This window comes from Symphodus melops (assembly GCF_947650265.1).
Source record: "Symphodus melops genome assembly, chromosome: 2".
NCBI classification, from domain to species: Eukaryota; Metazoa; Chordata; class Actinopteri; order Labriformes; family Labridae; genus Symphodus; species Symphodus melops.
In genome coordinates, this window is record NC_136692.1 from 15,961,240 (window position 1) to 15,977,537 (window position 16,298).

The window sequence follows — 16,298 nt, forward strand, 5'->3', positions numbered from 1 at the left end:
ATAACACAAAGAAAGGTAGGGAAATGATGCCACCTTCTGACCACACATAGAACTGCTACAGGTAGAGGACTGAAAGGGATACTGTAAATACACATCTGATCTTTTATTTAAATTACCACTTCAGCTACACAGAATTGAATGAATGTATTGCACTTCTTGCTCCCTCACAGGTTGCACAAATGTGCAAAACTTCAATTGCTGTGATATGTTGTAAACATTTTTTTTTAAAGCCAAAAGTAGGCTATAACATCCATTACAAGTGAGTGAACCAATGCCTGCCTTATAAATTTGGGTGCAGCTCAGTTGGCGCTGGAGTGATAGTGAACTAGCCAGGAATAGCTTAATAAGCAAGTTTGAACAATCTCAGCATTTCACTTCCTTGTGTAGGTTGACATGCTCACATCCTCCGCCCCGTACAGTCAGACCGGGTCCAGGACCGAGCTGATTCGACTGCAGAGCCTACTCCTGCAGGATTTCGCCTCACTGCTGACCACCTGCAGAGGGTCAGAGTTGTTCCTTAACTTGGCTGCAGGAAAGAATACATCTGTTGGACTTTTGCGTGAAAACTTCAGCGTCCTAGGTTTTTTTTTCCCCTCAAACTTGAGGCACACCTTACCTGTGCTGACTGCACATACCTGTGCGGACTTGTCCGCTGCCCGTTAGGTGGGACTTAAGTGGGGAAGAAGAGACACACCTTACTCAACTAGTGTGAGTTGAGGGCGCCCCCACACCTTCTTCCCTTGGCCTATCTCTCTCTTCCTGAATGTCGAGGAATTATCATTTCGTTCACTAAAATGTCGACAAACAGAGCAACGCGAGCACTGAGGGAAATCCTGCAAAACCCGGGAAATGACATTTGTGCAGACTGCGGCGCTCCTGGTAGGTTAAAATTAATGTTTTTTTCTGTTTACGCCAAGTATGTCTGTAGTTGATATTACATAGGAAGAAGTCTACAGGTTGTTCGCACAGGTGCTGACATTTTTCGGCTGCTTTAACATAAAATTAGATATGCCAGAGTACGCTCTCACATTAGCCTACATTACTGTGGCAAGGTGTATGTAGGACTCAGAGTTTCGAGCTTTTCTGGAGCACTTGAATGCACCAGTACCAGAGAAGTTGTAGTTGGCCTATCTGTTTGTCTCTGAAACTTCGGAAGACACTTTCAGAGCTCAACAAGTCCTGACCTGCTGAGTGGGGTTGCGCACACTCTGGCCTGCTAGTTTCAGCCCAACAGAGTTTTTTTTTTTTTTTTTTTTTAACGTTTTATATAAAAAAGTTATTGCCATAGCTATAGGTCAACCAGATGAATATAGGCCTTTCTCAATCTGCCTGTCATTGGTATTGAGGGAATTTAGACGTTACAGAGAGTTCAAACAAACAAACAAAATGTGTTCTCAGGTTTAATTTAAAGTTCTTTTTGATAATCAGATTATCTTTAATACAACTGAAGCTTTAGCTGTAACAGTAACTGACTCTTAATCTGTTGTGCCATTGCCCATTTTCTGGGTGTAGAAACATTACTCTCTTTTTTTGCCTTCTTATTTTAGAGGATTTGTTTTTGGTAGATTAAAAAGAAACTTAAAAAAAATCAGATTTGTCTTTCTCCCAACAAATGCTTCACAGTCAAATAGAGAAATCTGAGAATCCAGGCCCTGAGGCCCCATATTTCTGTTGTTGAACCTTGCAACAAAGACAACAGATCTAGACATAATCTCTTCAATCTCTACATCCTTCATTTATCCAAGGAAGGCTGACTAACTGAACAGTCATACTAAAAGCTGCACTGGGGTAACTGTTTAGCTCAAAGATCGATTTGTCTGCAAAGTAGGCTACTCTTAACCTTTTGAAAATTTTCCCTGTCATAATCTCTGTTCCTCATGATCAGAGACAATGTGTGACAGTTAGACATAAAATCCTTTGGCACAAGTATCAAACAGCCAGTCCTGCTCTAATCAAACATGCAGCTCTGGAAAATACAATAACGTTCTGTTGTGTCAGACATAGGGATCTCTAGTGATAAGAATAAGGACAGTTTTTTTTCTCTCTCTCTCTCTCTCTCTCTCTCTCTCTCTCTCTCTCTCTCTCTCTCTCACACACACACACACACACACACACACACGCACACACACACATAAAAGGCTCTGTTTACTGGCAGGTTGTGGAGTGTGAGTCAGAAAGATAAGACAGGTGTGGTCAAAGCAACGAACGTGTCTCGCACATTGAAGCGCAAAGAAGGAAAAATGGATTTTCCCTAAAAATGTTTCTCACTTTACAAGACATCAACAACTTTTGAGTTGCCTTCAAAGCAGCTTTTTGGATGCATATAATCATATGGATTTTTTTAGTCAATGTGAACAAAAGGACTATTGTTGCAAAAAGACATGATCTGGAAAGCATGTTTTCATCACTTAAAGATTTGCACATATTTATTTTTACACAGCTTTCAGCAGGTTAGAAAGTCGTGTATTGGCTTTATTAAAGTAATGACTGTATTATAAAGATAAAATATAATTTGGAATCTGTATTCAGGATTGTTCCTGTACCTATTGTCAGCCTGCAGCTAGCAGATCGCATCACTGTAATCACCTCAATATATCCCAAAAAAACATTGGTTAAGGGAGTGTATTGTGTGCAATGGAGCCACTCCCCATGTCCTCTGAAGCATAATAAATCAGATATTTTATATTCATGTCAGCCTTACAAAATATACTATTGGAACACTATAGTTTGCTCTATTAACAAGCTTTAATCAAACTTACCCTCAATAGCCTTATACCAACTGTCACATTGTTCGCTCTTCATAATCTTCTCTGCAGATCCATCATGGGGCTCTTCTCTGGGAGTCTTCATCTGTCTGGCCTGTTCAGGGATCCACCGCAACATCCCTGATATAAGCAAGGTCAAGTCCCTGAGCCTGTCCCACTGGGAGGACCACGAGGTGCAGGTGAGACCATCGAGCACCAGGTTATATGTTTCTGCTGATAAAATACTGCTCTCAACTGGTGGGTAAAACAACCAGGTAATCATTTGAATGAAGGTGACGAGGAGCAGTCAGTCAGGCTGACAGCAGAATCTTCTGGAAATCAGTGGTGCCAGTAAGAGAAACAGTCTGGCACATGCAACTTTTAAACATGTTACCATTGCAGTATTAAGAACTAAAGTAATAATTTAACAACCTAATTAGGTGCTGGCAGGATGTTAAATTTAAAGGTTTTATTGGCATTCAAGTTTCAGGTAAAATGTGACAATGTATCGACATAGAACTTCATCAAGGTCATTTCCACTCATAGTCATAAGCTCAGCTAACCATCTTGTGGCAGCATCCTTGTTTTTAAAGCATTGATGTAAGTATCAACCTTCTCTGGACATCATTATGTCCATATCATGTTCTCCCTCATGAAAGGTCCTTTCTACAATACCTGATCATTGGTTTCATGATGGATTATAATGTGATCTTTACAATCAGGAGCAGAAAAGTACACAGCTGGATTTGAATCCTTTAATAAAGAGGCACCATTGGAGAGAAAAAGGAACAACAACTTCTTTAATATATATATAATTATATTATACATGTAATATATGAATCTTTTATAGAGAAACAACTCATGTTCACATTGATTTTAAATGTGAGGACATCACATTCTTGGTCGATACATTTTCTCTGTGTTCATAAAAAATATGCAGGGGCGTATCCAGATAATAAGTAATGTTGGTACTTTGCACAACTTCATTGAGTTATCTCGCTGGCTCTCTGATTTATTATTTTTTGATAAAGTGTTTATTTCTTTTGGAATTATTCTCCTGTCAAACTGAGGTTTGGAATGGTTAAAATGTCAGGTAATGTGACTAATGTTTTTGCTCTCACTTGTGTTTGTCTGTTTTAGTTCATGGCTGAGAACGGTAATGAGCTGATGAAGAGTAAATATGAGGCCGCTGTTCCAGTTTATTACTACAAACCAACACACAAAGACTGCCAGTGAGTGACGACGGCAACCCAGTAGGCATTTACTTAAAGGAGCAATGTGTTCGACATCTAGTTAAATATGATACTATCTATATGTGTATATATATATATATATATATATATATGCTACAATGACCTTATATCATCCCATATTATGCTTTTTCTGGTTTCATATGGTCTTTAGTGTTTTCCAGGTGGCTTTCTCCATTGTATTGAATTTGGATTGTAGTACCCATTGATACTATCACGTGTCAGAGTTACATATTGCCACTTTAAGTAGAGACATTTAATCGTTTCCCCTAATTGTGTAATACCATGGGTTTTAAAGTCACTCAACCTATAGATTCACCCTTGGGCCTTGCATGTGTGAACCAATGACAGTGTTTGAAAATTAGTTTTTGTTGTGTTTTAAAAGGTAATCACTTTATACTGCTAATAGAAGTGCCTTCAACCATCAGCTTACAATGGACAATAGTCTAAACATGTTTAGGTATATATGCCAATAACTACAGCTAATTATAAGTGATTAAAGTAACGGCCTCCCAGGATTGTTGCCTCTGGTGTGAAGTCTTCACACTCCACAAATGGCTTTTCAGTACAAAAAAGCCAACGGATGCCTTTGTTGAAAGCATTTCTTCTCTCTCTCGCTGCTGCAGGGATGCTGTTTTGTCTGTAGTTTACCTGTTCATCACACCTCAACAACTGTGTATCACAATGTGTGTAATTGCAGCTGCCCCAGGTAGCTCCCAGACGACAAGAATGTTTGGAATTTTATGAACATACAACTGGGTTTTTTTGGGGGGGGGTTTTCCCCGTTTGTGCAAGCAAACCTTCTAATGTTGCATGAAATAATAGCTGCCACCCTAGTAAACATTGTTTTTACTTCACTGAAAAAATAGAAGCTCACCACTGTATATGTTCAAAATCCCCTGAGTACATCTCAAGCCCCAATCTCCCCTTTGCTCTCTCTCTCTCTCTCTCTCTCTCTCTCTCTCTCTCTCTCTCTCTCTCTCTCTCTCTCTCTCTCTCTCTCTCTCTCTCTCTCTCTCTCTCTCTCTCTCTCTCTCTCTCTCTCTCTCTCTCTCTCTCTCTCTCTCTCTCTGTCTCTCTCTCTCTGGACTGTTACTTTAGCTGACGATTTCTACCAAAGATTAAAAAATAACAAACAAAAGAAATACAAACACACAACAACAAAAATACAGGTTTCCAAGGGTTACAGTTCAATTACTTTTTTTTTTTAATATTCTGATAATTCAGAAGACAGATCTGGACATGGTTGGTGGCTATTCAGAGTCCAGGTCTTATGTATATATCCATTGTGCTAGCTGGCTTTCTAACTTAACTAACTTACTCCAAATAATAAATGAATGAAAAGTGAAAAAAGGGAAAAACTAGTAGATGGTCAATACAAATTGAAGTATCGCAACATGCTAAGATTCTTTATTTTATAAAGAAGATATCTTTTCTTTTTGCATCGGCAAGGACAGCCATCCAATTCTGTTGTGCAGTGCAATGACAGTACAGGTCTGCCTCTAATGATCATCATAATGATGTTTGACATTCTGTATTTTATACAGAAGAATAACATATATATATATATATATATAAGCTTCATAATACTGCTGAAATGGGCATTGAAATGTAAAATATGGCATGTAACTTCCGTAGCCAAACAGATGGTGCTCTGTCTTCTGCTTTCATGCATCGTCATTTACTGTGCATGCTCCCCAACTGAAAGCACGTCTGCCTCTACCCACCGCTTTTTTTTCTTTTATCTCGCTCTCTAAACATGTTGTTCATGTACACAGGGTGCTGAGGGAGCAGTGGATCAGAGCAAAGTATGAAAGGAAGGAGTTCACTGAGCCTGGGAAGGCCTTTACGTATGAGGAAGGTGAGTATATGTCCACAAAAACACTTGCATACACACAAAAATGTATGCGAATGAGTAATGTTTGCTTTTTTTTCTTGCAGGAATAAGAGACGGCTTGTTGATGAAGAGGGGGCGGGACAATGGGCAGTTCCTCAGCAGGCGATTTGTCCTTTCAGTGAGGGAGGGGACTCTGAAGTATTTCACCAAATATGACGTAAGAGTAGCTTCATGAGACTTTAAGTGGCCAAACTCAGCTAAAAACACACATAAGCTTAACACACTCCATAAAACCAGTAACACTAGGGACTTGCGATAGTCAGACAATGTCGTAGAAACACAAACACCTTAACTAGACACCACTTTAGAAATGTTCTCTCTCTCTCACAAACACAGAGACACACAAGTGCACACATGCACACACACACACACAAAAAAACAGTTATCTGCTAAATGTGTCTTTGCCTTTCTCCTCTGCTGAGTTTGAGCGTGTTCAGACAAGCTTAGCCAGCAGTCTGTCCTCTGTCAGTGTGTTTGATTCACTAAGCTGTACAGCACCTCAACCAATTAGGGCTGGGAGCACTTTGTGCATATGTCTTTTCATAGACATGCTTTTTTTTTTTATAAAGTCAGTGTTTTTTTTCTGTCTCCCGGGAGTGTTTTAACTGTGAAATAATATTTTACTCACAATCCTCATGGCAATAAACAGTGACACAAAAACAGCCCTGTAGAGTCACAGATGCGATGAAAGCGAAAATGTTGCTGTCGTTGCTTCAGTTTTTTAAACCAGAGAGCAACAGTAGTACTCAATATCTTGCCAAATATGGAGTGATTCAAAAACATAGATTTTTATTCTGTAAAGAATCAAAGGCAGACTTCACACAATGACACATATCCTGTTCCTGTAGATGCTCATTTGTATTCATGTTGGGACACATTAAAGCTCAGCTTCTACAAGAAGGTTTACCAGGATTAGTGTCAGCCGATGAAGAAAACAAAACTCTTAAACTAGTAAAACCAGCAGTCCAATAACTAAGCAAATATTATATTATAACAGTTTTCATGTCAATAAAGTTAAAATTAAACACACACTGTAAAGCTAATTCTGCTCTGACCTTTATAATTTAAAGTATGTAAAGTCAGTACTGATGTGGGCATTGTATTGAATCATTGTTGTGAACTGACAGAGTTGAGCTGGAATCAAAGCTCTCAAGTTACCAGTCGACCTTCTCTGCTCCTTCCCCCCTCTCTCCTGCAGGCTAAGGAGCCCAAAGCTGTTATCAAAGTGGCCTCCATCAATGCAACCTTTCAGCCCGAAAAGATCGGCAACCCCAACGGCCTGCAGATCACCTACCTCAAAGACTACAGCACCCGCAACATCTTCGTCTACCATGATAACGGCAAGGTCTGTGTCGCTTTATTGTGTGGCTGATGATCTGTGCCGAGCACAGAACCTAAGACGCAAGAAGAAGTTAACTCACTTAAATCTAAGCATACCTGTGGACCTGTGTTTTTTGTGGTGGGGTTTTCCACCCTTTAAGGCTGGCAGATTAAATATGTTGAAAGAGATGATATTGAATCGCCACTTCAGTCATTTCATGCCATTCACAAGAATACGCATTCCAACATATGGAATACTTTGGTGTTTGTTTTTTGATTAAGCAGTTACAACTTCCATCTGAGAATAAAAACTCTTTTTTTCAGTCTATATTAAAGCACATTGCTATTCAGAGAGCCTTTCTTTTAGAAAATAAAAAACAAAACACTCCATTTGAATGCAATCTGAACAAAAAGGAGGAGTGCATAAAAGTGCAAAGCAGTGCACAAGTAAGGTCACGTGACTTGTTAATTATATATTTTAAGCTTATTTATAGAAACCCAAATAAGATCCTCACACCAAGAAGTTCCTGTTTGAAGGATTAATGAAGTGACATTTCGAGTCAACATGCTCTTCCTCAGACTTCAAATGTTATTAGAGGTCCTTTCCATTTTTAGGCTGTGTCAGAGCTTTGATACCTTCAAAGTCTTTATTCTCTCCCTTTCCAAGATTTACAAGGTGCCAACAAAAGAAAAAATAAAACAACTCATTACCTCTTTATGTGTTTCTCTCTGCATCCATTAGGAGATTGTAGATTGGTTTAATTCAATCCGTGCAGTTCAGCTTCACTATCTAAAAGTGGCTTTTCCCGGGGCGACAGATGTTGAGGTGAGGACACACAAAGAATCAGGAATTCAAAGGACGTCAATGGTTTGACATTGTTAAACCCTTTGTACTCTGATGATGTGGTTATTTAACGTGTTTTTTTTTTTCAGCTGGTACCCAAACTTACCCGTAATTTTCTGAAGGAAGGATACATGGAAAAGACAGGACCCAGGGCAAGTAACACAAGCACACGCTTACATACACTCTGTAAACCTTTTATCACCACATCGCTTTATCTTCCCTTCTTCATTTGATTGCGTTTACCCCAGTGCAGCAGTTGGCTCTTTAGAAGCCAGTGTATTTCTCTACTGGTTAGCCAGTTTTAATAGCTCCTATTTCAATTTAAAAATGAATTTAATGCATGGGTTTCAGGGGCATTCATTAACATTTGCTAGACCTCCCCTGAAAATGCTTTGCTAATTTAAGCCTTGTGAATTTGTCAATTAAGTTAATACCTGAGGGTGTTTGCAGCAATTATTGATATTAGCAGTAATTACACTTAAAAGTCCACACATTAATACACATTTAAAGTCATGATTCCAGCTCATATTACCAATTTCGTATTTCCTCAAGACATTATTTTACTCTTGCAATAACTTGAGTATCTATTAAGCCTCACAAAGTGACACGTTGTGTTCTCCAGTTCTACAGACCCCTCTACGTCAACTGACAGAGCAGTGGGAGCAACATATAGATTTGATTGTGCTGTTTAAATTTTTAAGTAACACCTGCAGCGCACACAGTGAAATATTGTGAGTCACAGGCAGCTCAAGTCAAAGAGCTTTATTTTAGTCAGAACTTAGTATAAGAGGGCTGATCACGCAGACAAACACTAACTTGAACATTTTTAAAAAGGGCTGGTGACACTGAAGTAACAATTAAAAAGCTGAAAGACGAAAAGCTGCTGTAAGGAGAAAGGCGCAAGAGAATGGAAGTGAAGTAAAAATAAGCAGATTAAAGTTGTTTGTGTTGCTTTTCTGATGTCATTTCCTTTTTCAAAGAATGACAACACAACATACACATACATCACAATGTATATTGCAGAAAGGATTTTTTTTTTCAATAATGTGCAGCCCTAGGTCAAATCAAAATGTATAGTTTAAATGACTTATACTTACTTAATTATCTCTTCACTAACAATACAACAGGGATCAAACTTGGTGAACTGCTGCCCTCGTACACTATTAACAGACGTAAAGATAACTGAGACATGTTGTAACAAAAAGGATTTATCCCTCGCTCAATTTGAACGGATCAATAAACCAACATTTAACAACAATTTTGTTCAATTAAACTTGGACGCAGTTCTTTCCTCACATCTCCCCCAGCCCAATTTCTTCCTGCTATAATAGAACAGGAGCTGAGCTAAGAGGTTAACTAACCCAGCTGTCAGAGTGGCTGCTCTACATCGCTCGACAGGCAGACTGACAGCTGAGAGGTCATACCTGCCTGCCTCATTGTCTGTCAGCCTGTCTGTAAGGAAATAAAAAAGCTTCCAGCTGAAGATCCCTCTTAATCCTTTGGTGTCAAACCCTCAAGACACACACAGACACATAGGCATGTGTTGGGATTAAGTTTACACACAAAGAGGGATTTGTACCAACACATTTATTAGCATATGTACACAAAGGCCTGTGCTTTCGCACTTGCGATTCATGACTTGAACTCAGACAAAAGCAATACTGAGCAACCTGATACTCAGCAACAAAACTGGTTATTTTTCAGACAGACTTAATCTAGGTGTGTCAGGCTGCGAGATGAAAGGTATCTTTCACTGTGTGCATTGGAATGGATGTCATAATTCATTTCCCTCACACATATGTAAGACATACTTGTCAAAGGAGTCACTGGAGAACTGAAAGGGTAACAGCCAGTTGTCATGGCCAGTGCCACGATGAGCATTTCAAACACTTTCATGAGGACAATTTGTCAGCCTTTGGGGACCTCATTATTAAAAAACTCTACACTATGAAAAGAGTGTCAACTTCCTGTGTTTATTCTGCAAACTCTCCAAAAGTGTTATGCTTCATTTACCTCTAAATCTGCTTTCTCCCTGGATTTGGATCTGCTGCCAAATATACTCTCAACTGTGACAAGAAGTTTGACTTCAATATCAGAGATAAATTCATGAACAGAGGGCTATTAAGCAGGTAAGATGAACATTCAGACATTGGCTGCTGCCAAAGGCTAAACCAGTTGTAGTGTTAGGTAATAACAGCCGCATGCAAATTGTTCAAGAAACGCTGCTTTTATATGACTTCCATGAAAGCATGAGATGTTGCTTAATGCAGCTTTTTGAAGATGTAAATTCTTTGGAGAGTGGTTTAACAGAGCGGCAATATACACAATACAAGTTGAAACTCCACCAGCACACACACACACATACGTGCACAAAGTGTACAACAATTTCCATCTTAAAGATATATTCGGGGCAGAAAAATAAAGCGAATGTAAAAAAAAAAAAACATCCAAATCCTCAAAGGGCAACCTGGGGCTAGCCCCAAAATTGAGTCAGTCCCAGTCTTAGCACACATATGGTTTAAAGTGCAATAACTGAATATCAATACAGCAAAAAATGGAATATACCCTATGTGAATTTATTATCTAAAAACAGAGAAGTCAAAAGTCTCTCTGGTGTTTGTTTTGTTCACACTGACCATCCAGCATTTCCTTAAGCTTACGTGTCACTCAGAGGCTCAAACCTGTTGCATACATGTGTATTCAGCCCTCCCTGTCCAACTGTTAGCCTTGTCGCTACATGGGCTAATTGAAAAGGCCCTGACCACTCAGGGAGTAATGAAAGAGGTGTGTCCAGACAGAGCATTCGTTTTAGTCTGAAAATAGGCTCTGAAAGCACTTAAATAATTAACAGATAGCATACAGTATGAGGAAAAGCTGATATAATTGTAATTGTAAGAGAAAAGTTTGGATCACTTTTAACGCAAAAACTACGCCGACCCCATCTTTGATTCAAGCACAGTGCTGCTTTGTTTGTGAAGCGTCGTTCTCTGTCCCCTTCACCTGTCTGACTGTTGCTGTCAACCTGTTTGAATTTGCAGCAAACAGAAGGTTTCAAGAAACGCTGGTTCACCCTCGACCACAGACGACTCATGTACTTCAAAGATCCCCTGGTATGTCGTCTTTACACGCACCTACACACATCACAATGACTTGAGTGTATGTATCAGGTCATACTTTGCCTTAAGATGACGCATTAGTCATTATGTTTCAGCTTGATTTAAATGCTTGAATGGATGTTGTATGATGTTTCAGGTGATTATTGCTGTTACTCGGTTCGGAGAGGTTGATGTGAACAGTATTCATTCGTAAAACATTATGGCCATGACTCCATATGTGCAAACTTGTACCATATCATCTGGTACCAGTGCTCAACAATGTGAACATTTTGAAATTAAGCTTCCCACTCATCAAATAACATCAGTGGAATTTTTATAAAGTAGCAATCATTACAGAGACTTTCCTTGAGAGGGGGCGATCCAGATTTCCCAAGACTTGGCAAAACACACATCAGATTGCTGATGTAATAGTTCAACAAAGAGGTGCAATAATGATAGATGCTAAGTTACTGAGAAGTCCCTTTTTATCCCTCAGGCAGACAAAAGAGGAAGAGGAAGCCTAGCGAAATGGACTGGGAATATGTGGAGGAAGCTCAAAGAAATTGTTATTTGATTACTACAGAACAAAGTTAATGCATGTTAGATGTTTTAATGTAAAAACAATTGCCCACTGTTATTCTACCTGTTTATTCCCACTATATACTTACACTAAAGCCAGATTCATTTGAATAAATAAAGTTGCCATCACCTTCTAGTGACAACAAAACTTAATCAAAGAACCCCATTCTATGTTTTTAAAATGTTGTTATGAAAGATAACGTAATCTTAGCATGTGAGCTATCCTGCTAAAAGGTCTTTGTGCTTTCACAGCCTCTGTGAATTGAGAGTGACTAAACAAAGAAGGGGGACTCATTAATATAAAAATGAAATCTGGAAATGTTGATAACTAAAATTCTAGCATTGGCCCAAGCGAGCTTGATGCCTCCATGATGCATAATAACATATAGGGCTGAGCGATATATCAAGTTTTTAAGATGCCAATATATTTTCAAATAGATAATATAGATATCTATAGATAGAGAGTAAGACAATATTTTTAACATCAATATTGAGTTTATGTTGCATCAAAATAACAATATATGCTTCTTCTGTAGAGCTGCCAGTTCTCTCTCTCTCTCTCTCTGAGCTGAAATTTAAAAAAATAAAATAAAATAAAAAAAAGACCTGATGATAACATGCTCATTATTGATGATAGAGATAGTAAATAGTAATGGACCAAGCCTGAGTGACATCCCCCATCTGTTGCTGCAGGAGGAGTCCCACCGATGGTTATGGCCATGCTGGAAATGCTGTATCATAATAACCTTTAATGAATTAAAGTAAATGCCAGACTAAGAACTGGAGCTGAGGCGGGTTTTAAAAACAGGGTTTTTTTGAATGGTGTGTGCATGTGACTTCCAGTGCTTCTGCAGCTGAGCCTGAAGCAGATACTAGAAGAACTGCAGGATTTTGAACTTCAGCATAGGCTTTATGACATTGGAGGTTGACACTTGGTGTTAACAGTCATTTCAGTTAAAACCAAGAATGACTTCAATGGCTTGGACCAATAAGACTGATACCTTTTGCTTTTACATTCAGCACTTTGATACTATCCTGATAAACATGTTGGTCAGTTCTCTACACCTACTATATATATTTTGCCTTTTTCTGTTTCTAGGATGCCTTTGCCAAAGGTGAGGTGTTTTTGGGGAACAAGGACCTCGGTTACAGTGTCTGCCCTGGTCTTCCTGCTGGCACCCATTGCAATGGCGCCTGGCAACATGGTATCACTATAGAAACCCCTGACCGCAGCTTCCTCTTTACATGTGAAATGGAGAGTGATCAGCAGGATTGGCTGAAGCAATTTGATGATGTCCTGTGTGCAACAATGTCCCCCCAGGACTTCTCAAGTAAGAGATTTATTTTATTTTATTTTATTTATTATCCCTAAACATTTGGCGATTAGCCTTTCAAATTAGCAGCTTTTTGCAAGAGGTCCTTGAAAAAATATATATAGGCAGCACATCTCAAGTTCCAAAGTAAAGGTGGACAAAGAAGTTACATTTTACAAGTTTATTTTCACACAAAAAAAAACAGTTATTAATGTGTCTGACCATTTTTGCAGTTTAGGCTTAGCACTATATTGAGAATCCTAATTGGTGAAACACATCCTCCCTCTCCAACTAATTGTAATTGAATTGTAATTCTCTACAAATGTTATTGCAGTCCATCCAAAGGCCTTGCACTCTGGTATAAGATGGAAAAATGATAGAACAATTGCAGCAACCATATGTAAAACTATGTGTTCAACTCAAAACAGATTGGTTTTGTAAAATGAATCCAAAATGTATTTTTTTATTTTCTTACTTTGTTCTAGAGAAGTGAGATTGATAAACTGCAATCGTTGACTACAGTTATGTCATTATTTGAATGTTAAACTGACAAACTAATGCAAATTTTAAAAAAAGACCAACGCTTCTTTCTATCAAATGATGTGTCTGCATTAGTAGAGTTTTGTTTTAAATTGCATTTTAATTACTTGAATTTGTTTCCTAGTGGAAGCCCTGTTCAAGCACAGGCATTGATGGACCAGCGGCCCCTGAGACCATCTCCTTTCTTCTCAGCTTATCACAGATGACACAGGAACTACATCTGGTCTTTGACTGACTTCTAAATGGATTTGAAATCTTCAAGTGAATCTTGTTCAACCATTTGCACGTTAGTTTGGGCAGTAAGATTTTGTTTTAATTGTTGTTGTTTTTTATGTAAGAGCAAGTCAATCAAATATTTATAGGGGCATGGATTTTGTTGGTCATGGTCACTGACTATGGGAATATATCAAAAAAACATATTACATAGTAATCATGAAACTATTCATAATAATAAAGATAATCTTATCTGCTAAAATATAAAAGACTATTAACACTGTCTATACTTTTTTAAATTAAAGGCATCTTATTAATTGGTTGACTCATTTTAACTTTATAATTACTCTAATTGATTAAAGCATTTAGATTCAGTATACGTATTGCTTCTCTTCATGCCTCTTGCTGCTTATTCTGTAACAGCAGTACAGCAAATCTCTTTTTTTTTTGTAAAGCACAGCAGTATCTTTAGACACACTACCTGTACAGTTTACAGTATATCATAAAAACAACAAGGATGTTACCATTGTGGGGGCTTTTTAGTGCTGAGGCAAATTTTGTAATTAAGTTTTAACTTGAAAAGAAGTGTTTTCAACAAAAGCAATAAGAACATGAGAACACTGATGGCCTTTTCATGGTCTAACAGTGCCTCCATGTGGAAAACACTAAGTTTTTGATGATAATGATTAAAGTCCTTTCAACTATCCTTCATAGATATCACAAAGATAAATGGTAATTTTGTTTTCCTTTTCCAGATTTTAGTTTATAGAAATAATTACAATTACAGTTGATCAGCGAATATTGTTTGTTTGTGCTTTTTGTTTTACAAACAAAGAAACATGTCTGACCGACAACACATGAAATTACTGATGACGACTAATAAAAATATTTTCTTTGGAAGTTTTTAAGAAATCTTTGGAAATATTTTGTGTATTGATTCAAGTGATTTTAAAACATTTACTATTTACTACTAATATTCGGGACCTAACAATATTTTGCATAATAATTATGGACACTTTGGCCAAACTCTGTATTGCAGAACTCTTTGCTAACCAGCAGAGAGCATCATGTTCAATTTCAGTAGCTGAAGAACAGAGACGTGCTGACATGTGAAGTAAAGATTTTGAGGTAGAGAATACTTTCTAAAGGTGGGTGTGAATATGTGATAAACAGAAAAACAAAGTTCAAATACTACAAAAGACAGATATACAAAGCCAAATAATACGATGTAGCATTTTAAACTGTGCCACACTATAAAGCTAGACACCTAAACTTGCTAGTATGCTGAGTAAGGGGTCAGACAGGTTAATGCAATCACTAACGTGATCATTTTTGTGATTCGGCACCCAGTACGATGACTATTTATCAGGTCGGCTTCACTAAATTTGTAAGCAAATTGAATCTGCTTAAAAGACATTGGCAGGTGACGCTGTCCAAGCATTCACATGAAAATTATTTTTAATACAACGTGATGCCTCTCGGGCTAAGAAACGCTAGAGTGACGTTTCAACAGATTATGGACTGTGTTGTGTCAGGTTTTCAGGCCTGTTGTTTTCATTAAGATGACACTAGATTTGGCAGAGTGCAAATTTCTGATGGCGACTTCCACTTATCTGTTTAAGAACCAGATTGAAATACAGACCCATAGTCATAGTCAGAGTTCAGTAAAAGCAGTGTTAAATCAGCGGAGCATATAAATCCAAAAGGCAAAAACAAGAAGGCAGGCAAGGTCTAAAAAACACTAGTTGAGAAAGGGCTGGACCAAGGCGACACGAGGAACACACTACTCCAACTGGCATCATCAGGGTGGGTGAGTGTCTGCAAACTCTTTAAGCTCCAAGACAGAAGCTTGAGGTCAAACAGGAATACATTACGAATATATATGCCCATGCTAGTTTTTCACCCTGGTGTCAAAGAGGGAGGTGGGGAGAGGAGTTTAACCAGTAGAATTCCAAGGGACACAAAGACAACGGACCTTTTCCATCAAATGTGGTCCAAAGATCCAAGGAGAAACTGAAGCTTCGTCTGCCGTGAATGAATCAATACTTCATGAAGGTGTTGAGGAGTGAGAATTAAGGCTCAAAAGAAAGAATCCATCATACTCAAACCAAGAGGACAGACATAATATGACTGGATATTACAGCTGTGGAGTCCACCCGGAATGCTGAATTTAACCACAGAGGAAATGGAGGGACGTCCGGAGATTGGATCATCTCTTTCATGTACTAAAATTATGGGATTTCAGCCCAATAAGGAGAATCTGCCTGGAAATATCTAAAGCAGAGCGCTTGTTAAATACACCTCTGCATAGTAGGAGTTTGCTATCACAGACTTTTAAGTTGAAAATAAGTGTCCTGAATTACTGTGTCACTCTGCTGCTCTCAATGACCCTTGTATGACTTCAACCCCTTGAAGCCTCAAAAAGGGAAATCCTTGCTGTCTGTAACTGAGAATATCTCCCTCGTCACAGGATGGCTAAATCATTGCTGGAGGCTTTTACGCT

General features: G+C 38.4%; 1 protein-coding gene across 2 annotated transcripts; it reads left to right on the forward strand.

Moving 5' to 3' along the window:
- The first annotated feature begins 231 nt into the window (after positions 1-231).
- Positions 232-14,707, forward strand: LOC306817270 (arf-GAP with dual PH domain-containing protein 1). 2 transcript variants are annotated; one of them, XM_079334024.1, is made up of 11 exons: positions 232-503; positions 2,817-2,944; positions 3,885-3,976; positions 5,773-5,855; positions 5,936-6,048; positions 7,090-7,236; positions 7,954-8,037; positions 8,145-8,207; positions 11,094-11,165; positions 12,829-13,060; positions 13,707-14,707. In XM_079334024.1, exons 3-11 carry the CDS (start codon positions 3,888-3,890, stop codon positions 13,733-13,735), a joined length of 912 nt encoding a protein of 303 aa, XP_079190150.1. In that variant the 5' UTR covers positions 232-503; positions 2,817-2,944; positions 3,885-3,887; the 3' UTR covers positions 13,736-14,707. The 2 variants fall into 2 exon arrangements, with proteins under 2 accessions (XP_079190150.1, XP_079190149.1); XM_079334023.1 differs by lacking the exon at positions 232-503 and adding an exon at positions 520-879.
- Positions 14,708-16,298: the final 1,591 nt, after the last annotated feature.

What these genes read in the sequence shown, in the direction of transcription:
- LOC306817270 (XM_079334023.1), top strand. Translation starts at nt 795, where the DNA reads ATGTCGACAAACAGAGCAACGCGAGCACTGAGGGAAATCCTGCAAAAC. An exon ending in GGCCTTTACGTATGAGGAAG is followed by an intron (nt 5,856 to 5,935) that starts GTGAGTATATGT and finishes TTTTTCTTGCAG; the next exon opens with GAATAAGAGACGGCTTGTTG. An exon ending in GTCCCCCCAGGACTTCTCAA is followed by an intron (nt 13,061 to 13,706) that starts GTAAGAGATTTA and finishes TTTGTTTCCTAG; the next exon opens with TGGAAGCCCTGTTCAAGCAC.